Raw genomic sequence first — 24,483 nt, 5'->3', positions numbered from 1 at the left:
AAATAACAGAGTTCATGGATGAGTTGAAATCAAAATTTATGCAGCCTCGGTCAAATTATAGTAAACTAAAAAGCAGTTTGTGTTTAGACAAATGTTCCAGAGTTCAAATAGACACTTTTTAATGCATCTTACCACAAAACAGCGCAGGAAATTATTAACATGGTTAGAGCAGATGCCAAAGATAGGCACAAAAAGCTGGAGCCACTCAGCGGGTCAGGCAGTATCTTTGGAGAAACGTCACCTGTTCTTTTTCTCCAGAGATGCTGCCTTACCCGCTGAGTTACTCCAGCTTTTCGTGCCTATCCGTGGAATCTGATCTCCCTGGTGAATGCATAACAGTTGATTTTGGCATCTTCATCGACACTTACTTTGACAATGATTCCCATGCGTTTGCTCTCGTAGGTAAATGGGAACACCTGCAGGATGGTGAAGTTCAGAATCTGTCCACCTGGTGTCCTCAGCTGCATGGAGGACTGGTCCCTGCCCACCAGAGTCAGGCCCACACACTCTGTCCACTGCACCAGCGAGACCTAAAACACACAAGCAATAGAAACATCAGCTGGGCTGCCAGATGTCAGAGTTGAAAGGTCACTCAGCTGCAGAGCTAAGGGGAAGGAATAATTGATTGTTCGCTTTAAGACAACTAATCCACTGAGTTACTCCAGCACTGTTTGATTTTGTAAATCAGCATCTACAATCCATTGTATCTACATTTACTCATATCTCACGCACCAGCTACTCATTAGATGATCTTGGATTACAAAGAGATATTTACCGGTGGTGCAATGGTAGTGTAGTGTTGTTGCTGCCTTATGGGACCAGTAGGGTTGCCTACTTTCTCACTCCCAAATAAGGGACAAACGGTCAAAATAAGGTGAATGATGAGTTGGCCTGGGTGCTGGATTGCCCACAAAACCCAGCCGGCGGGTCAGCTGAGGGGTTTTGGACCGGGCGATGTCACGCGCAAAGTCCAGCGCCCCATCCAACTCGTGGACCGATGATTGGCCGTGAGAAGGAGGGGTGGTGGTGTCGGTGGTTAGCGAAGGTCCAAAGGTCGGACAGCTGGCCGGGCTGCCGACCGACGGGGCCACGGGCGAGGCGCCGCTGCTGCACTCCATGGGCTGCACTACGTCGGGACGGGTAAGGTGGGGCCAGATGCGGCGCTATGACCTAACAGTCCCCTCGACCCGAGTAGTAGCAGTAGAATACGGGACAAGGGCGGTCCCGTATGGGACAAACCAATATATGGGATGTCCTGGCTAATATGGGACAGTTGGAAATCCTAGGGGCTAGGGACCCGAATTCGATCCTGACTACGAGCGCTATCTGTTTGGAGTTCGTACATTCTCCCTGTAACCATGTGGGTTTTCTCCAGCTGCTCTGGTTTCCTCTCATATCCCAAAGATATAAAGGTTTGTAAGTTAATGGGCTTCAGTAAATTGTAAAATTGGCCTTAGTATTGGTTAGTGCATGGGGTGATCGCTGGTTGGCGTGGACTCAGTGGGCCGAAGGGCCTATTTCCGCGCTGTATCTCTAAAGTCTAATGAACCACCTGTATCAACATAACACAGCAAGCCAACCTTGTAATACAGCTGGAAGGCCTCTAACTGTAGTATATTATTGTCACATGCAGAGGTATATTGAAAAGCTTTTGTTTGCATGCCAGTCCAGTCAAAGACTATGCATGAATGCAATCAAGCCATCCACAGTGCACTGATAAAGGATGAAGGGTAAAAAAACATTTAGTGCATACATAACATTGACGTCCAATTGAAGATAGTTCAAAGGTCACCAATGAGGTAGATGGGAGGTCAGTAAGTCTCTAGCTGGTGAGATTTCCTCAGGAGAATTAACACGGAAATCAGCAATCAGTTCAAATTAGCAGCAGTGACAGCATCTTAGAAATGTGAAGTGCCGTATGCACTCAGAGTAAAGATATAAGCATATATAAGCATTGGCAGAACTAGGATATCAGTTTTCATAATCAATCATCAATGGGAAGAAGACTGTGAAGTACATGCGTCCTAATGACAGATATAATGGTATAATGAATATAATAAAATACAAAATTGCTGCCACTCGTCTTCTAAGCAAGAGGACAGACATGCAGGTGGCACAGCGATAGAGTTCCTGCCTTACAGCGCCAGAGGCCCGGGTTTGATCCTGACTACGGGTGTTATCTGTACATAGTTTGTACGTTCTCCCCGTGACCGCGTGGGTTTTCTCCAAGATCTACGGTTTCCTCCCACTCTCCAAAGATGTACAGGTTTGTAGGTTAATTGGCTTGGTATAAGTGTAAATTGTCCCTAGTGTGTGTAGGATAGTGTTAATGTGTGGGGATCGCTGGCTGGTGTGGACTCGGTGGGCTGAAGGGCCTGTTTCCGCATGGTATCTCTTAAACTAAACTAAACATTCAACCCTGGATTCTCATCTCTGCATTCACAGTCATTTGAGATACAATAAAATGAATTCATCCAGATCTTATCATTCCCACGTGTTAATTCTGTAGAGCTTTACATTATTTTCTTTTGTCTGAAATAACATGTACAGCAATAGGCAGGATCAGCTGTAATCGTCCATGTCGACTTACTGCTGTTCAAAGTCATAAACTCACTTCAAGTCTCCGTATCATTGACAGAAACTATGATTTTGTTCACTTCCGGCCAGTTATTTTAACCCTTGCATCCCCTCTCTCTCTCCGTCCCAATCATCGTTTTACTAAATTCACTGTCGCCCTGATGAGTTTCACTGTCTGTGTAACTCGTTACCACCTACCCCACATCCAACAATGGACCATTGTGGGCTCCACCTTTCCTTGATCATTCTTGCATTTTGCATGTTCATTTTTGACTTGCACCCTTCTATATCTCTCGAATCCTGTTCCGCTGACTCTCATTCTGAAGAAGGGTCTCGACCCGAAACGTCACCAATCCCTGCACTACAGAGATGCTGCCTGTCCCGCTGAGTTATTCCAGCATTTTGCTGCTATCTTTGGTTTAAACCAGCATCTGCAGTTCTTTCCGACTAGCACTAGTAGAGTGTTGTGTCAACATAGTGACACTAGTGATAAATGGGTGGGAGTTTGGGGAAGTTAGGAAAGGCAAGGATAGTGGAAGGTGAGTTCACTGCAGGAAAGTAATAGCCTTAGTGGAAGTGCTACTGAACCAACACCGACTTGTGACAAATCATGCTGGGAATTGCCTTGGGATATTTCCCAAATTCTATCAGCTGAGCAGCAGAATCCAATTCACATCCATAATGTCTCTATAGTATGATTTGAATTAAATCCCATAAATAGTCAGAGTGACAGTGGAGGGAGCTACTATCTGGCTTATCTGTGAAAGCAGTCAATGGCACCAACAAGATAAGGAATAGTGCCACACCAGGCAAGCATGCAACATTATTTTAAACAAGTAACAACTCCCATTTAAAGCTGTGTAGAAAATGGTGGCAAAGCATTTGCCCATTGCAGAAATTGCTCCGGTCACAGAATTGATCTTGCACCTCACTGTTAATAACATGCTAAATTGGGGGGGGAAATATGTTGCTTTCTGTCCTTTAACCATCTCTCTACCTATGGTGTAATTTTATCTTAGCCTTATTTATTTAGCAAAAGTTATGTATTGTAATCCTCCTGCTGGCTGGTTTTAATCCACTGAATGGGGATCTTCTTGGCTTCCAAACCCAATGCTCTTGGCCTTGTTGGTGCTGAGTTTTCCCGAGATGGAAGATGCTGTAAAAAATTAAGTTCATGAATTTGCTAGACACACGAGGAACTGCAGTTGCTGGTTTACCAAAACTATACAACTCAGCGGGTCAGGCAGCATCTGAAATGTCACCTATCCACCCACCTGCCCACCAATTTACTCCAGCACTTTGTGTCTTTTTGTGTAAACCAGCATCTGCCGTTCCTTGTTTCTAGGTGTTGCACTCAAGTTTGGATTAAGTCAAGGATGAGGTCTCGAAGTTTGATTCTAGTGAAGCACAGAGAAACCCTCAGCAAACAGGTTATTGGGGAATAGTTATTGATAAAAGGTGCATTTTGTCGTATTTGCTGATGAAGTGGAGGATGAGAAAGTAGCAGGTTTTCTGGCTAAATTTGTCCTGAATATAAATTGATACACTTAAGCTGCATCGCACATTGTCACTTAGATGTCAATGAAATTAGATATTACTGGACTTTATCTTGCATAGAGACATGGAGTAATACAATGTGGAAACAGGCCCTTCAGCTCAACTTGCCTACACCGGTCAACATGTCCCAGCTAAGATAGTTCCACCTGCCTACGTTTGGTCCATATCCCTCCAAACCTGTCCTATCCATGTACCTGTCTAACTGTTTCTTAAGAGTTGGGATAGTCCCTGCCTCAACTACCCCCACTGGCAGCTTGTTCCATACACCCACCACACTTTGTATGAAAAAGCCACTACTTTTTCACTAAAAATTATTTGCTTTATCATGCACTGAGGATGGCTCGATTCTAAATATGTATAGCCTTTCCGCTGACTGGTTAGCACGCAACAAAAGCTTTTCACTATACCTCGGTACACATGACAATAAACTAAACTAAAGCTTGGGAGAGGTTCATGTACCCTGATGTACATATTTCAAATCTGGAAGCAAGTTGCTATTTGGTCAGACAGTTTTTATTTTTGGACAATCCTCTGTTGTTCATTTGAGGTCACATTCCAAATAAAACCCATCATACAGTGCTCTCCATAATGTTTGGGACAAAGACCCTTAATTTATTTATTTGCCTCTGTAATTCACAATTTGAGATTTGTAATAGAAAAAAAAAAAATCACGTGTGGTTTGGCCACAACTGACATGAAGAGTCAATGAGAAATAAATCAATAAAACTGATTTTTTTTTTTAAAAATTCAAAAATTACCACACAAAGATTGCTACGTAAAATATGAGCTTCAAAAGAGGAATAGTTTAAGGACAGAAAGTTGCAGGAATCATTGTCATTTTAAGTTAGCATGCTGCTAACAGTGAGACACTATGAAGATCAATTATGTGACTTCAACAATTTACAATCTACATTCATGGATGAAAGAACCAAGTGGAGGCAGAAGGAACTGTAGATGCTGGAATCTTGTATAAAATACAAAGTGCTGGCATCACACAGTGAGTCAGGCAGCATCTGTGGAAGGAAATTGTCTGAGCCTGGAGAAGGGTCCCACCCCAAGACGTCACCTACCCATTTCTTCCAAAAATGTTGCCTGTCCCACTTGGGCGACTTAATTGCAGAGTTTAGAAGAGTTTAGGAGAGTCAACTCATATGTGGTCCAGCACAGCACAGAGGTCAGCTGGTTCAATTTAACAGGAAGTTGCAAATGACACAAACAATAACACTCAATCATACATTGTAAACTGAGGTACGCAGTCTTTCCCATAGCCTCTGAGAAACGATCAAATTAGTATGCATCGGTAATCAGATTTCTGCCTTGTCCGACTATTAACAAATGATTCCACTGCTGTACTTGGAACAGATTTTATTTTTTGTATGCAATTTATGCGCCTCGTGTTAGTTGTATGTTCTGTTGTTCTGCCTGTTTTATGATGTCTTGCTTGTTTTCTTTTTTCTGTACAGCACTTTGGTCAGCTTTGGTTGTTTTTAAGGTGCTTAACAAATAAAGTTATTATTATTATTATTATTAACAGGAAGTCAGATTTCATTGCATTCCAATTCTAGACCCCGTCCCTGAAAGTATGCTGAAAATCAGTAGGGGATATCCTAAGTGTGTCCATCTCCATGGGGGCTCATGTACAGCAAAGATTGAAAAACACTGCACTAATGACCCAGGGCACAGTGAAACCTGCTGCCCACTCTGCACAAGAACAAACATACAAAGTTGGAGCAGGAACCAAACCCTTCAGCCTGCCCTGTCATTTAGTAACATCATCGCTGATCTGTAACCTCCACATTCATACCTATCACCCTCTTGTTGATTCAGAATCTATTTAGCTCTGGCCAAAAACTATTTGCACCATCCAATGAATACGAATAGGAAGGAATGAGGAAGGACATTGCATGAAAGGGATCTGTGAAAAGAGGAGTTGGATAGGCAGGGATATCAGTGGCGTAGCAGTAGAGTTGTTGCCTTATGGGCCTGTCCCACTTAGGCGATTTTTTCAGCGACTGCCGGTGACTGTCGCAGTCGTAGACATGGCGACTGAACCCCCCTACGACAATGTCTACATCAACCTACAATCTAATTGATGACAAGCTCCTGACAACCGGTAAAGAAATGGTAAAGAAATACCTACATATAATGACAATTTAAAATCATTACAAGAAAAACCAGAAGAACAGAACTTCAACTTGGAACATGCTTCATTGCAGTCCCACCCACCAGCTGAAACGTTCATTCCTTCGATAGAAACAATATTTTGGAATAACACAATGGGTCAGGCAGCATCTCTGGAAAAAGGGATAAGTGATGTATTAGAGCGAGACTTCTTCAGACCGAAATGTCACCTATTCCTTGTCTGCAGAGCTGCTGCCTGACCTGCTGAGTTACTCCAGCATTTGGTGTCTATCTGCAGTGTAAACCAGCATCTGCAGTTCCTTCCTATAAATTTCCTCTATGACAAGTGCACTATGTTGCAGTGTACATCAGCTGCAGAATGCACTGCAGTTACTTGCTCGGGTAACTCCGACAGCAACTCCCAAACCCACGACTCCTGTCAGCATAAAGCACAAGAGCAAGTTTTCCTTCAAGCTGCACATCATGTTGAAATGAAAATCTATTGCCGTCCCTTCATCAACATTGAATCTGACTCCTGGAACTCTCTCTCTGCCAGCACTGCAGAAGCATCTTCACTGAATTCAGGATGGTTCTTTACCACTACCTTCTTAAGGGCAGTTAGGGTTGGGAAATAAATGCTGGGCCAAATTCCATTCGCTGTGATCGTCTGGGTTTTCCTCCCACACTCCAAAGACGTACAGGTTTATAGGTTAATTAGCTTTGGTAAAAAAATATGGTGTGTGCAAAATAGTGGTGGTGTAATGGGGACACTAGTCTGCACAGATTCAGTAGGTCAAAAGGACTGTTTCTGTGCTGTATCTTTAAAGTCTAAAGTATAAAACTGACATCCCCAGAGAAACTAATATCCCAAGTGTGTAGCGTGTGTTAGTATAACGGGGATCACTAGTCGGTGTGGGTTTGGTGGGCAGAAGGTCGCCCGTATCTCTAAACTAAATGCCTCGACCATACTGAAATATCTCTGAGATTCAGAGATGTTGACGATAAGGCTTTGCGAGATCACTAGCTGTGAGATCGCACGCTGAGAGATCACTCTCTGGGCACTTCAGGGACTAGGTCTACAGTGCCTGAGGCCTGGTTGCTTCTCCTGTGAAACAGCTGGGGCCGAGGCGACGGGGATGCGGAGGGAAATGCCCAACTGCGAGAGGCAAGTGCGACTGCAGGAATCCTAGAGAAGTGACATGAAGCGTGGGCAGGGCACGATCCAGCCCATTATCTTGAAATGTGCCGTACATCAGCAAGACTAGGAAACATAAGGAAACCCGCAGGAAACGCTGGTAACTCGTTAAGATTTGACAGGTATGCACAGCCTCCCTTCACGACATACTACACCACCCATTAAGTTCCAGATGGCAGAATGAACATTACCACCAAAACTCTGAAAGCTTCCTTTACGAAAATGAACAAACTGGGTCCAGTTACAGGTCATGGTCACTTTTGTTAATAAATAACATTAACCCACTTTGCTTACATCTTTAACCTTTAGCCTATAGCCTGACATTTGCCTACCCCAGATACTACAATACCACATCAAGTCAACAAAGGGTGACTTGAACAATTGTGCTGACAGATTGAGTTGCGTGTTGGAAGTATGACTTTAAAATAACAATTTCCGCACGCGGTCACCATCCTCTCATTCAGTAACAAGGTTAACCACTCGAACACATCCATACGTTTGACTCCATTGCACGACCAAGCATATAAACATCACAATGTGCCTTCAGTTAATAGTCTTAGAAAAATTATAGAAGGAATAAAAGTCTCTTTTGGAAAACCTAAGGGACTATAATATAATAGAAACCTACATAAAGTTTAGTAAAACAAACACATGCTTAAAACTGGTTATTGATTAAAAAAAAAAAATAACAATTTCCATTAGAGCATGGATTGAACGAAATAGGAGCCTTCAGAATGTGTAGGAAGGAACTGCAGATGCTAGTTTAAACCGAAGATAGACACAAAATGCTGGAGTAACAGCGGGACAGATAACATCTCTGGAGAGGGAACGGGTGACATTTCGAGCTTTCAGAAGTAAGTATGGGCATGATGTAAATGTACTAAACTGACTGCTTTTGTCTCTATTGACATGCTCCTATTGTTGTTAATTAATTTGGGTGGAATGCAGGAGCTAATAGTTTTCCAGGGTATCTGAATCCCAAGCAAACAGTGAAACCAACACTAGGAATATTAAGCATTGAGAGTTGGTGATTGGAAAAAGCCACAGGAAGCATGGAGGAGAAGGGTGAATTACAATCAATCAAGTGTCAATTTGGGTACCGAAAATGCAATGAAGGGAAGATGGTTTGGATAAACGAAGGAAAATAAAGAGAATATGTAATAAAAAAATGAACAAATAAACTGATCCATACTTTTAAACTGCCTTTCCCATCAAAAAATTAAATGATCAAAGGAATGATACAGCACAACAGTAATTAGACTTTGGTGCCAGGGAGTTTGATGGACAGTCATTATCAATGATTATGTTGTTCAAATGGTGCTTGACTAATAGCAGTTTGGCAGATTTTTAATTAGGTTTGAAGCAGTAACAAATAACAGCTTAAAACGTGGTGCATTTCTACTTGTTTTTAGCCAAGAGTTATTACTTCTCCGGAGACTTTCAACTGGGGCAGCACAGTGGCGCAGCAGTAGAGATGCTGCCTTACAGCGCCAGAGACCCGGGTTCAATCCTGACTACGGCTGCTGTCTCTGCGGAGGTTTATGTTCTCCCTGTGACCGCATGGGTTTTCTCTGGGTGCTTCCTCTCACATTTCCAAAGATGTACAGATTTGTAGGTTAATTGGCTTTGGCAAAGTTGTAAAATTGTCCCTAGTGTGTAGGATAGAGCTAGTGTACAGGGTGATCTCTGGTCAGCATGAACTCAGTGGGCCAATCGGCCTGTATCTCCAAACTAAACAAAACTGGTGGCGTTCTTGGATTAAGTATTTGAGATAAATCTAGAAAGTTCTGGAAATAGGCTGCTGGTCAGGCAACATTAGAAACATAGAAACATAGAAATTAGGTGCAGGAGTAGGCCATTCGACCCTTCGAGCCTGCACCGCCATTCAATATGATCATGGCTGATCATCCAACTCAGTATCCCGTACCTGCCTTCTCTCCATACCCTCTGATCCCCTTGGCCACAAGGGCCACATCTAACTCCCTCTTAAATTTAGCCAATGAACTGGCCTCAACTACCCTCTGTGGCAGAGAGTTCCAGAGATTCACCACTCTCTGTGTGAAAAAAGTTCTCCTCATCTCGGTTTTAAGGATTTCCCCCTTATCCTTAAGCTGTGACCCCTTGTCCTGGACTTCCCCAACATCGGGAACAATGTCCTGCATCTAGCCTGTCCAACCCCTTAAGAATTTTGTAAGTTTCTATAAGATCCCCTCTCAATCTCCTAAATTCTAGAGAGTATAAACCAAGTCTATCCATCTTTCTTCATAAGACAGTCCTGTCATCCCAGGAATCAGTCTGGCGAACCTTCTCTGCACTCCCTCTATGGCAATAATGTCCTTCCTCAGATTTGGAGACCAAAACTGCACGCATTCTGTGATGAGAGCTAAGAGGTAACGTTTCAGGACAGCATCTCTGCCCCAGAACTGGAAATGTGAGTCAGAAGAAAGGGAAGATAGACACAAAATGCTGGAGTAATTCAGAAGGACAGGCAGCATCTCTGGACAGAAGGAATGGGTGATGTTTCAGGTCGAGACCCTTCTTCAAGAAAGGGGATGTCTGTGATAGAGAGAAGGCCAAAATTCTTCAGGTGACACAATGATTTCATTATGATTAGGCAGGCCGTCCGACCACTCGCAGCACCCACCGGCCTCTCGACAGACCAACCGACCCCTCGCAGCATCCTCTAGCAGGCCGACAGCCCAACTGACCCCAACTCTAACCGTAACCCTAGCTGTATATTTGTTATTTATCATTTTTATTTAACAGTTCACATCATAACTTTATAAAGATAAATCAATTGAAAAACAAAATGATCAACAAGATTAGCATTACCATTATCCTTGGAAACCTTGCTATTGATATAATGAGGAGGCAGCCATGATCCCAGAGTCCTCGCTGCCTAGCGACCATAAAACATAGCGCGGGATTGGTCAATTTGCGTCCGACCTCAATATCAAACGTGCGTTGATTGGATTACTACTCGGAAAATTGGAAGTTTTTGTCATATTTAAACAAAATGTGCAGGTTTTGTTCTTGACGAGTTTCAGGTACGAGTTATAAAAGATTTATATATTTTTACACAATATATTAAAAATTCAGGTAGTTCCGTGAGTTGGGTCACGGACCTGAATGAAAAAGCTCCCCGGCCCACAGCCTAGTAGGAAAGAGCAATTAAAATTAATCAATGAAGCCAAATGAGAAATTTGCTGGATAATCATTTCTATTGTGATCTTTGGTTGGGAAAACTTGTTGCATGCATATTTGACAGTGGTTAATGCAGTTATGTACACAATACGTTTGGCAAGGTGTTGGAGATGAAAATACATTAGTATTGGTCAAATGTAGTCTGGTCTGTTAATGATGAGGGAATGGTATCAGCCATGTTAGGTATCCAATATCAAGTGCTGTGAACATTTCCTAATTATTTTGATAGTACTACCTGAATCTCAGGACCTTGAACCTCAGATGCTGATCTTTGCATGGAAAAATTGAGTAAGATGTTTTGTTGTTAACCTGGAAATCCTTGCTGCAATATACAGCAGGATGCCAAGGACTGATCCAGGTACCCAGCACAAATCTGGTAGCGTGGTGGCACAGCGGTAGAGGGTTCAATCCTGACCAAGGGTGCTTGTCTGAATGGAGTTTGCATGTTCTTCCTGTGACCTGCGTGGGTTTTCTCCGGGATCTCAGTTTTCCTCCCACACTCCAAAGACATACAGGTTTGTAGGTTAATTTGCTTGGTACAATTGTAGTAAAATTGCCCCTAGAGTGTGTAGGCTAGTGTTGGTATGCGGGGATCGCTGGTCGTCACGGACTCAGTGAGCCGAAGGGCCTGTTTCCGCGCTGTATCTCTAAACTAAAGTCATCATTAAAAAAATGACATTCCCGTTTGGACTTTAGAAATACAGCGCGGAATAGGGCCCTTCAGCCCACCGAGTCCACGCTGACCAGTGATCATCTCAAACACCAGCATCATTCTACACTCTTTGGAGTGTGGGAGGAAACCAGAGCACCCAGAGAAAATTCACACGGTCACAGGGAGAATGTACAAACTCCGTGCAGACAGTACCCATAGTCAGGATCGAACCTGGGTCTCGATGCTATAGGGCAGCAACTCTACGGCTGCGCCACTGTGCCATCCTGAGACATAGAAAAAAAAACTTAAGCTGGTGGTCTGAAGGAAGTGCACCAGTGCCATTAGCCACAGGAGTAGAATACAGCCTATTCAGTCAAATAATCTGATGGGACTTGCTTTTCTTCGTTACATTGTGGTGACATGGCTGAATTCCATTCAAAGCCAGCTTTTAAACAAGTGGTAACTCGCCGAAATGATTACAAGAAAACAATGCATTGAAAAATGATATTTTTTTCCTGTTGACAAATGCCCAGTGATTGATGAAGGCAGCTTATTTGACCACGTGGAGCAATCTAGAACTGCTTGGTCTTTGGAGAAGCCTGACTATCAAATTACAGTGCTCTGTCATGTTGGACAAGTGTCCATGAAAAACCTGATGAAACTGTGAGCCCGAGATAACAAAGCTCCAGTGGAGATTTAATGCAGCTGGTTAGAGACACTTAGTTTCTCTGGGGATGTCACCTTTAGACTTTAGACTCTGACTACGGGTGCTGTCTGTATGGAGTTTGCACGTTCTACCTGTGACGGTGTTGTTCTTCTCCAGAAGCTCTGGTTTCCTTCCACTCTCCAAAGACGTACAGGTTTGTAGGTTAATTGGCTTGGGTAAAATTGTAAATTGTCCCTAGCGTGTAAGATAGTGCTAGTGTATGGGGATCGCTGGTCGGCGCGGGGTCGGTGGTCCGAAGGGCTTGTTTCCACACTGTATCTCTAAAAGGTCTAACAGCCTTTGGAGAACGATATAGGTGGGTGACAATCACCAAACTGAGGCAAGTTATACTTGCGGAGAGGTAAGGGAATGGAGCAGAGAACATTGGAGATAAATAATTTGTTTTGAAAAAAAATTATCTTAAAATTTCAAAAGCATGGCACTGTGGTGGCACCTTCATGAATTGGGCACTGCAGAATGCCAGCGGTCCTTGATATGACAAACAGTTACCACTTGGTGATCACTCTCCAGGAGAGAAAATAAAACAGGCAAAAGATTATCCTTCCCTCCAAAATAAATACTAAATACATAGATACATAGACAATAGGTGCAGGGGCAGGCCATTCGGCCCTTCAAGCCAGCACCACCATTTAATATGATCACGGCTGATCATCCACAATCAGTACCCCATTCCTACCTTCTCCCCATACCCCTTGAATCCGCCAGCCCTAAGACCTCTATCTAACTCTCTTTTGAATGCATCAAGTGAATCGACCTCCACTGCCTTCTGAGGCAGAGAATTCCACAAATGCACAACGTGTGAATTTTTTTTCTGTGTGAAAAAGATTTTCCTCATCTCAGTTCTAAATGGCCTACCCCTTAGTCTTAAACTGTGGCCCCTGGTCTGGACTCACCCAATATCGGAAACATGTTTTCTGCATCTTATGTGTCCAATGCCTTAATAATTTGATATGTTTCTATAAGATCCTCTCATCCTTCCAAATTCCAGTGAATACATACAAGCCCAGTCGCTCCATTCTTTCGTATCTGCTTCAGAATGCCAAGAATTTGTTTGTCCTTATCCCATCGAAGGTGTGAACCGCGCAGTTATTTGAAAACGGGGAAGAAAAATGTCTTTAAGCAATAGAATGAAAAACCAATGAATTGAGAGGTTTAACTTGGACATTTGCATTTTTTATGAATGCATTTAAATTAAACTATCAAGATCTTTATGACAAGCATCATACTAATCACATATTCCTGCACTAATTTTGAGACTATTTATCCATTTTCCTAATATAAAATATGGTTATTTTCTACCATTAAATTATCATAAAAGATCAAACTAGTCTCTCACCTTTGACCCAGCGGTGCCAAAGATTTGAAAAGGCACTGAATACTCAATGACCTCATACAATCCAGTTCCTGACCTTTGCCCCCCTGGGCCACTTACACATCTCCTTCCTGCTTTGTCATCCATCACTGAAATCAGAGTGTGCAAGCTTTCGGGTTAAATGCAAGTTTGCTTCGAGCAGGAATGACATTATTATGATTTCACTGTAATTTAGCTGGTGCACTGGGGAGATATTATATTCCTGACCTTTGACACTTCTGGGTGGTTAAACACAAGAGAAAAGAAGCTTCTATATACATCATTCCTTCAGTCCTGGAATGCAAACAACTAACTCTTCGAGTCTTCCTGAACGACAGATTTTTTTACTGCTTTGATTTGGGGGATATTCTTGCAATATGTAGGTTTGCATATTGGCGCAGATATCAAACCTGACAGCGTACTGATGCCAATTTAAAGGAGGAGACATTAATATCATTTTTATGCCTAAATTTTCTCACCTCATGTTTAGCACAGCTAATGTCTTTCTGGAGGCCTTTGTAATTTAATTTAATTTACTTAGAAAAAGAATTGTGAGTAGCGGTCATTTCAACTTTGTCCCATTATGCTGGTTAGCCAAGAATAAACACAATTGCCATATGTTTTGTTTAGTTTAGAGATACTGCATGGGAACAGGCCCTTTGGCCCACCGAGTCTACGCAGGCCAGCGGTCCCCATACACTAGCACTATCCTACACACACTAGGGACAATTTACAATTTTCCGAAACCAATTAGCCTACAAGCCTGTACATCTTTGGAGTGTGGGAGGAAACCGGAGCACCCAGGGAAACCCACGCAGTTACTAGGAGAACGTACAACCCCCGTGCAGACAGCTCCCATAGTCAGGATCGAACCTGGGTCTCAGGCACCATAAGGCAGCAAATCCACTGCTGCGCCACCATGCCACACTATCTCTCGGCAATACTAATACAAACCGATGCATTTGCAATCCCAGTTACAGTGAAGGGTCAGATAACGATAAGGGGGTTGAAGCGGGGTAGTGGGGACTGGTGAGTAATTGGGGGGGGGTGGAAATGAGGCAAGCAAGGATCCAGGAATTATATACCCAAGTGAGCCCCAGGAACTGCATTTATAAGTTCATAGGTTCTAGGAGCAGGATTAGGCCATTCCCCCCCATCAAGTCCACTCCACCATTCTATCACAGCTGATCTATCTTTCCCTCTCAACCATATTCTCCTTCCTTCTTCCCATAACCCTTGACACCCTTACTAATCAATTTAGAAACTAGGCGAGCTCCTGTGAAACCTCAGTGGGTTTATACCAAACTCGAACCAAGTTAAACAGACAGGAAAGGATACGGTTCGAGCCATGCGTCAGGCAGGAGTCACAAGGTAATAATGAAAACCTGGAACCTTGGGCAATATTTTATCCTCTACACATCCTATAACTATTATCCCCCCGGCTGCGATCAGGTTAAGGAGGAAACCAGCACATTTCTGGTCAGAATGCTCGGATGTTATGTACCAATATTTGGTCAAAGGACAGAAAATGGCATTAATATGACGTGTTTGAGACAAGTACACTCATTGCTCAAGGCAGCCATACTTCACTTTTTGCCTCATAATACTCCTTTCACCATTCTCAACATGCTAACATCCTTTCACCTCCAGTCCATTAATAATTTAATCATAACATGACCTTTTAAATTCACCACAAGAGCCTGATGATGCAAGCACGACTGAATAAGCCGAACACACATGCACGACTTGCTTTCTGATGAGCTCTTTGCTATTAAACACAGGGTTATCGTTGGCACTGAGAACTTGCTTCTCCAGCAGCACTAGGCAAGTTGAATAAGGCAAATCATTCAAAACTATTTAAGCCCTTTGCAATTTTGCAAATGGAGTTAAAGAAACGGAATCTGGGCCTACCAAGAACCACCCATTCACACTAATCCTACATCAATCCCATTTTTTAATTGTCCCCATTTGTGTCAACTCTTCTGTGCTTTATCCCCTCCCCCCCTCACCTCACCTAACCCCACCCCCTCCCAGAAGCGAATTAACCTACAAACCTGTACGTCTTTGGAGTGTGGGAGAAAACCGGAGCACCCGTGTAAACCCAAGCGGTCACAGAGTGAACTTACAAACTCCGTACAGACGGCACCTGTAGTCAGGATTGAACCCGAGTCTCGGGCACTGTAATGCCGCAACTCTATCGCTGCGCCACCATGCCACCCTACTGTATATCTCGGCAATAGAAATACAAACCAATGCATTTGCAATCCTAGTTTCAGTGAAGGGTCAGATAATGCTGATGGGTTTTGAGTGGCGAGTAAATGGGGGGGGGGGGAAATAAGGAGGCAAGCTAGGATCCAGGAACTATGGATTATATAAGAGGGAGCTATATTTAAGAGGGAGTTAGATGTGGCCCTTGTGGCTAAGGGGATCAGGGGGTATGGAGAGAAGGCAGGTACGGGATACTGAGTTGGATGATCATCCATGATCATATTGAATGGTCGAGTGGCCGAATGGCCGAATGGCCTACTCCTGCACCTAATTTCTATGTTTCTATGTTTCTATATATTAACTATGTATTTATAGCTAACTAAAATTGGAGAATTCAGTGTTCACATTCAGTGTTGGGTTGTAAACTACCCGAGCGGAATAGGAGGTGTTGTTCCTCCAGTTTGTGCATGTCGGCACATTGGCAACAGAGGAGGCCCAGACAGAAATGAATGCTTGGGGATGGTGAAGAACAGAAGACTAGGAGCAAGAGCATGGAAATAAATGAGACTGGGGGTAAGTAAACGGACAAGACTTTCTGACAGAGTCTCTTGCCCAGAGTGGGTGAATCCAAGCCAGAGGACATAGGTTTAAGGTGAAGGGGAAAAGATTTAATAGGATTTTGAGGGGTAATGTTTTCACACAAAAGGTGGTGGGTGTATGGAACAAGCTGCCAGAGGAGGTAGTTGAGGCAGGGACTATCCAAACATGTACGGGTTCATTCAAGTGCTCTCCCGAGTTTAAAAAAAAATCAAACTCGCGGTAGGCATGTAGAATGTACTTAGCGCGTACATCGTAGCTCGGAGACGTCACTTAGCGGCTCGTAACGCTAACGGCAGGTACTCGGGGAACGAGGTAAGCCCGGGAAGACTCGGAAAGATTTTTAACATGTTGAAAAATGTTCACAAGAAGCCCCGAGTACCGACGAGCGGCCATTACCGTAAATCTCCAAGTTTGAATCAGAACTCGTACAGTGGGACAGGGATTTTAGACAGGTACATGGATAGGACAAGTTTGGAGGGATGTGGACCAAACGCGGGCAGGTGGGAATAGTGTAGCTGGGACATGTTGGCTGGTGTGGTCAAGTTGGGCCTGTTTCCATGCTGTATCACTCTATGGCTCAATGACTGAGTGCTCTGAGAAATCAACCTGATGCTCAGCTTCTTTGACAATAGACAATAGGTGCAGGAGTAGGCCATTCGACCCTGTGAGCCAACACCGCCATTCAATGTGATCATGGCTGATCATCCCCAATCAGTACCTCGTTCCTGCCTTCTCCCCATATCCCCTGACTCCGCTATCTTTAAGAGTCCTATCTAGCTCTCTCTTGAAAGTATCCAGAAAAACCAGCCTCCACCGCCCTCCGAGGCAGAGAATTCCACAGACTCACAACTCTGTGAGAAAAAGTGTTTCCTCGTCTCCATTCTAAATGGCTTATCCCTTATTCTTAAATTGTGGCCCCTGGTTCTGGACTCCCCCAACATCGGGAACATGTTTTCTGCCTCTAGCGTGTCCAAACCCTTAATAATCTTATATGTTTCAATAAGGTCCGCTCTCATCCTTCTAAACTCCAGAGTATACAAGCTCAGCCACTCTATTCTCTCAGCATATGCCATCCCGGGAATTAACCTTGTAAACCTACGCTGCACTCCCTCAATACCAAGAATGCCCTTCCTCAAATTAGGGGACCAAAACTGCACACAATACTCCAGGTGTTCCAGCTGAATCGCGCAAGAAGGAATCTTTTCTAACACTCTGCACCGAACGTGCAGAATTTACATCATGTCAAGGGACACAAACTCCTATTCATGATAAAACACAAAACAATGGAACAAAGAGTTTAATTGCTTAAATGTTAATCACAAATCAATTCAGCAGGACTTTCTGCACAAAGTTTGCAATTTGTCAGTCGACAGAACATGCTTTTAAATATTCATGGCCATTGAAAACAGTAAATAGCTAAATCAAATCAAAATGATTCACCTCATTGATTGGACTCAATAATGGAGGATTTTGTTCGTAATAAGTCAAGAAAATGTCTCATTTTTACAGCTGTTTTATGAGCAGGAGATTGGGAGGAGAACACAGATTGCATGAATGGTTCAGTGAGTGTATCCCAGAAGTGAATGGGTCACATAAACTAGAATGGACTTCTACAGCATGCAAGAAGTGGTCTATGAGAGAGTTATTCCACCACACAGAAGCAAGAAGTAAAACTGCCGGGAGTTGCTGAGACCAGCACAAAATAAAATCACTTTGATCTCTGCTGAAAGATGCTGCTTTACAACTGGTTTCAGGCTGGGACAGAGAAAGTTAGCGCATGTAGCGTATAGGTTTAAGGTGAGGGGGGGAAGATTTAATAGAAACCTGTGGGGTAACTATTTCACACAGATGATGGGGTGTGTATGGAAAGAGCTGCCAGAAGAGGTAGTTGAGGCACGTACTAGCGCAACGTTTAAGAAACATTTAGACAGGTAAGTGGATCCATGGTGTAGTCCACCCTTTACATTTCAGGTACCTCAATTTCCATAGGGACTTTGTTCCCCTGTATGCAAGGCGACACCAGTAGCAAACCTTTCCAGTGCAATTTTGGGATGTCTCAGCTACTTCACAATTTTGAGTGACTAAACTCAACATCTCATAATTATGATCCTTAAACCAAACAGCTCATTGTTTTCTTCAACATTGATAAAAAAACATCTGTACTTTATAAAGTAAGATTTTGACCAGCTAAATACAAATAATCATTCATTATTATCCAGTTTGAGTGCGGCTTGAAGAAAAGTTACAAAAGGCTTATTACATTCATGGAATTCAGGACTTTTTATACAGATTAAAATCAGAGCTGTAATGTTTCTACACTTGCATGGCTACTTAAATTATTGCAAAGCAATGAATGAAAAATGAATGCAAACAAACTTAAATACACTCACATTATACGGCTATAATGGAGCATTCAAGTTTCAGCATTGATTGAATGGCATGGTGGCGCAGTGGTAGAGCTACTGTCTTACAGTACCTGATGTCGATCCTGACCACAGGTGCTGTCTGTACGGAGTTTGTACTGTGACCTGCATGGGTTTTCTCCAAGTGCTCCAGTTTCCTCCCACATACCAAAAGACATACAGGTCTGTAGGCCAATGAGCTACGTAAAATTGTAAATTGTCCCTTGTGTGCGTAGGATGATGTTAGTGTGCGGTGATCGCTGGTTGGAGCGGACTCGGTGGGCCTGTTTCCGCACTGTATCTCTAAACTAAATCAACTAAGCATGCAAAGATGATTAGTCATGGGGAAAAAATTAATTTAAATTTCTCTATGAATTATGCAGAACCCTATTTAAGTGCACCCTCTGCTACAATTCCCCCAAATGTGTCGTGATCCCAAGTCTACTCACCTTCAACACCGATTATTGCAAAAGATTCATGTCAAGGGTAATGGCAAGAAGGCAGGAGAATGGGTTAGGAGGGAGCGATAGATCAGCCATGATTGAATGGTGGAGTAGACAGGATGGCCCAAATGACCTAATTCTGCTCCTATCACTTATGAACCTATACCCTTATGACATCACTGTAGCATTGCAAAATAGGACCTACAACATGGTATGTTTAAAAGAAGAGAAAGCAGACACTTCTCACGCATCTTGAAGCAGTCAGCTTCACCATGACAACATTTGCCGAACTGGAGAGACGTTTCCCCAAATGAGGTCCATGCAAGGATAGTGGTGTAAAATGAGCACTTCATTCATGATCAAGTCTTTAAGTCTTTCTGCTGACTGGATAGCACGTGACGACAAACAAAACTAAGTACTTCACCCATCAACAAAAATTCGGATGAAAAAAAAAGTCAAACAAGTTTCAGAACTAATCAGACCACTCTATGAATACCGCCAAGAATATTATTGAACAAAATATTCTGAACAATTGAAATATAAAACCAGCTAACACCAAGTGGAATTTGAAAAATCAAAAGTTAACTCAAAATCCTGGTATTGTTCCTCTGTTAGCGACTTCCTGGCAACAACCAGATCATAAATGAATGACTAAAGAGAGAAGGAAGTGACTATTACACAGATGACTGACCTCGTCTGGACTGGCTGCTTGGTAAGTTCGACAAGCATCTTCATAGTTTTGCTCAGCTTCAGCTTGGTCAGTGGAGTCAGGTCCCCGAGATTCGTAGACAGGCGTGACGTTGTGGCACAGAGCGATTGCTTTCACTGCCTCGTGAACACGAACGGCAACCGTTTTACGTATTTTCGGAAATGCTGATGAAGATTTATCTTGTGAAGCAGCTGGAGGCTGGGGAAACACAGAATAAATTCCTAGCTGATTACAGCATCATGATTATATTCCTCACCATTGCTGCAAGAAGAATCTTGCTAAAACATTTACCTTCCATCAACTCATGCCAGCCTGAATTTTGTCTCCAAATATCATTATTTTACGTCCAAAAACAATTTTCTTTAAAACACTGGACACTTTTGAGAGGAATAGATCGGGTATTTGCACAGAGACTTTAATTTATCATATTTTATTTACATTTCCATGATCCCATGTAAAGGCTTAGGTCACTCTTTATCCAAATTGAACAAATGCCGGAGTAAGACTCATAGAGTCACAGAGTGTGGAAATAGGCCTTCAGCCCATGCCGACTACATGACCCATCTACACTAGTCCCTGCGTCTATAACTGGAATAGAACCCAACGTCAACAGGAAATGATGAACGAAAGATTAAACACAGGGTGAAGATTTATCCCTAAACCACATATTTGCACCTTTTCTAATAAAATTTAGTAAGAATTTCCCCTCTGTCATTGATCATAGCTGGTCACCTTACTCCAGACAACAGGCCTCTCTTCACTCTTTCACATACAAGCCCAAACCATGAGCATGATTCACCGTAAGGTCTAATCTGTTCATTTATGTCATCGTCCACACAGGCAGAGACAGGGCAATGATTAACCCCTTGGCCAACAGCTACACAACCACTATCCTGGCCAACTCAAGCAAGATGAAACTTTGCTGTTCACCATGGACCTGTTAGTCATTAAATATCTTATGTAATCACATTTTGGTAATACAAAAAGGTTACATTTTGATAATAAATGTATTAGCAAATGTTTAACAGAGAACAATGGAGCTGGACTGAACAAATGAGAAAAGATTGTATCAGTATCCTCATGAAATTTATCAAAGGCTTTTAAAGTTTCATTATCTCTTTTCTTGAAGATGCGCGTAATTATTAATTTGTTCATCAAACAGCGCTTAGTTATTCATCACTTGCTTACCTGTGTATAAGCACTAAAAACATGGCTCTCCACTTCATCCATTGAATCCAATCCATAGGACACTGTCCCCAAATGAAGACGCCTGAACTGCATTTCATTTTTTGTAAGGGTTCCTGTGGAATGCAAAAAAAAGCAGTTATCCAATTTTTAAATTCATCCAAGTGCATTTTATTTAATCACACAACATATTATTGCACTTGTGAGATAGTGCATGATTCAGCAAAACGATGAGATGAAAAGTTCCTGTTTTTTTTACTGAAGCCAATTAACCTACAAACCTGCACATCCATGGAATGTGGGGCACCCGGAAAAAAATCCATGTGGTCATGGGGAGAACGTGCAAACTCCGTACAGACAGCACCCGCAGTCAGGATCCGACCTGGTTCTCTGGTGATGCAAGGCAGCAACTCTACCGCTGTGCCACCGCGCCGCCCTGGTACGTTTCCTGAAGGGCAACGCCAGTTATAAGACAGGCATTTCCCTGACCTCAGAGACAAGGAGAATGGAAGCTGCCTTCTACACCTTGTGTTTAATTCAACGAGTGATACCCAGTACATTCTATGCTGTTTCCAAAATTCATCAGTCAATGGAAGTTATATCTTGTGGGCTTTTACTTTGTACAATGGTATAAAACATACATCATCAAATTGGCAATCTGTTTTATATTTAACTTCCTAAATAAATATGTAAAGCGATTAAAAAAAACGGTCGATCTATAAACACAAGTTTTATACTCCCACAAAATCAGAATCGCCAAGCACAATTTCTCAGCAGGAGTTAGCGGCCCTTTGTTTGTTGACCATTCTCTGGTTTAAGAGCACAGAAGCCAATTATTGTGTCTTAATTCTTTCCTTTTGTTCAGGGGTACAGAAGCCAATTGTAGCATGACAATGGCACAGCAGTAGAGTTGCTGCCTTACAACGCTCACAGCGGCAGAAATCTGGATTTGATCCCAACTACGGGTGCTGTCTGTACGGAGTTTGTGCGTTCTCCCCGTGACCGCGTGGATTTTCTCCGAGATCTACAGTTCCCACTCTCCAAAGACGTAGGCTAATTGGCTAGGTATAAATATAAATGGTCCCTAGTGTGTGTTGGATAGTGTTAATGTGCAGGGATCACTGGTCGCATGGACTCGGTGGGCTGAAGAGCGCTGTATCTCTAAACTAAAGTAAACTAAATTACTGGCCGAGCTAACATTATTCCACTCTGACATAATAGGTTTCGATAAGGCGTTTTACAAGCCATTTTTAGAAATGATCACGTTTTCTGCCTGGAAACTATTAACTACATTATCACCCATTCATGTGTAAACTAAATGCAACCATAAGCCTACAATTAGATATCTTAGAAAACTGTGTTTATTTTCATTGTAACATTAACATTAAGCAGTTTAAACAAATACTTTTCAAAATTCACCTCCATCTCCCAAGCTCCATAAAACTTGAAAATTATTTTACAAAAGTTTTCAAAGGCCAATTTATTGGTGGCCGCACTATACATAAACAGATAAATTATGCTATTGATGATGAGAGATGAAAGGATCTGCATCAACCCCAAAGGCTTCTCTTTAGAACAAATCATCTTACCACAGATATGCATTAACTTTCCACAGATGGAATTTCTACAAAACCAAATGTTTTAACCTGGCCAAAGTAGAACAATAAAGCTCTGATAATCAAGCACACTTGGGAGATAGATAGTGCAGACTAGCACATTATCTGGACCTTTGAACCCACAAACAAAATGTATTTCACTTTATTTTTCAGATTGGCATAAACTGGAAGATTAGAATGGATGGGGTGCTGGACTAGCTAGCTGACTGGATGGGCTTGGCCCACAGAGGCATACGGGATCTCCCAGTTGCTAATCATTTTAACTCCCCTTCCCATACTGACATTTCTGTCCTGGGCCTCCTCCATTGCCAGAGTTAGGGCACATGAAAATTGCAGGTACAACACCTCGTATTTCACCTGGGTATCTTACAACCCAGTGATATGAATGTTGAATTCTCTAATTTTAAGGAACTTCATCCTACACTCCATTCCCCTTCATCCATCCTAGTCGTTTCTGCAGTTGGCAGCAATGTATCCCTCTTCACGCCTTCTCTAGCCAACAACTGGCCTACCAGGAAACCACCCTGCCTGCGGCCATCTGTTGCCACCCTGATCTGTTTGGATCATCATCCTCCAATTCTCCCTCCCCCACCTTCCCTCTGCCTCCCCGATAAACATCACCTATCCTTTTTCTCCAGAGTTGCTGAGTTAATCCGGCATCTTGTGTCTATCTTTGGATGCAGAATTGATTTTGCTTAGAGACACAGCATGAAAACATGCCCACCGAATCCACAATGACCATCGATCACCCGTTCACACTAGTTCTGTCATCTCACTTTCTCATCCACTCCCCACGCATTAGAGGCAATAGCGCCGAGGACAATTAACCTACAAACCCGCATGTCTTCAGATGTAGGAAGAAACTGAAGCATTTACATGGATAGGACAGGTTTGGAGGAATATGGACCAAGCGACTAGTGTAACTGGGACATGTTGGCCGTTGTGGGCACGTTGGGCCTGTTTCCACACTGTATAATTCTATGACCATGACCCGAAGTAAACCCACGTGAGGACGGTACAAATGGCACACAAACAGCACCCGAGGTCAGGACTGAACCCGAGTCTCTGGTTTTATTCTCTTGGTGATAATTCACCAGCATCTTCCTTACACCCACAACACCCTTCCCCCCATCCAAGTAAGAGGGGGGTAAAAAGAGATCTCTATAATATCTTTCTTATGCATTGACTAATAGGGTACTTGAAAGAAGGTAACGAAGTAATTTAGACAAACTCGATGGAAAAGCGTTCGAAACAACTCCCACTCCTTTGATGTTTACAAAATCCACCACTGATTTACAAGAGACGTTATCAGAAAATTGTTAGCATACCTGTCCCATGCCACAAATGCTCAGCTTGAATCATCAAGCTACATCACATCAGGAGGTCATTTACTTCACTGGGTCCACAGTAACACTTCAAAGAGCCAATTGTCGTGTTCCATTATTATATCCTTGAACCCTTTTCTTGCCCCATAATTTCATCCAATTCCTTTTCAAAAGCCATCTCAGATTTTGTATTTCCCAATATTTCTGACACAGTACTTTCAACTCTTCAGGAACATTCCCAGCTTTGTCTTTATTCTTTTGGCAACATTTTCACATTTGTGACCTCTTATTACTATCGCAATAGAAATGGAAGTTTATCCAAGCTGATTTTTAAAATAATTTAGTTTAGTTTAGAGATACAGCGCAGAAACAGGCCCTTCGGCCCACCGAGTCCGCACCGACCAGCGATCCCCGCACATTGACACTATCGTACACGCACTAGGGCCAATTTACACATACACCAAGCCAATTAACCTACATACCTGTACGTCTTTGGAGTGTGGGAGGAAACCGAAGATCACAGAGAAAACCCAAGGGGTCATGGGGAGGCCGTACAAATTCTGTACAGACAGCGCCTGTAGTCAGGATCGGACCCAGGTCTCTGGCGCAGC

At 42.8% G+C, this 24,483-nt stretch overlaps 1 protein-coding gene across 1 annotated transcript in view; it reads right to left on the bottom strand.

Annotated features, from left to right (window-relative positions):
• Positions 1 to 24,483, bottom strand: part of LOC129707432 (probable phospholipid-transporting ATPase IIA) — a 98,392-nt gene that overhangs the window by 39,768 nt on the left and 34,141 nt on the right. The window contains exons 13-15 of the mRNA XM_055652461.1: positions 20,935 to 21,047; positions 19,729 to 19,944; positions 369 to 530 (exon numbers count right to left, since the gene is read on the bottom strand). Coding sequence (XP_055508436.1) covers positions 369 to 530; positions 19,729 to 19,944; positions 20,935 to 21,047 — 491 coding nt within the window. The remainder of the gene's footprint in view (positions 1 to 368; positions 531 to 19,728; positions 19,945 to 20,934; positions 21,048 to 24,483) is intronic.

The sequence above is a fragment of the Leucoraja erinacea genome, chromosome 21 (assembly GCF_028641065.1).
Source record: "Leucoraja erinacea ecotype New England chromosome 21, Leri_hhj_1, whole genome shotgun sequence".
Taxonomy (NCBI): Eukaryota; Metazoa; Chordata; class Chondrichthyes; order Rajiformes; family Rajidae; genus Leucoraja; species Leucoraja erinaceus.
This window is presented reverse-complemented; position numbering and strand designations above follow the sequence as displayed.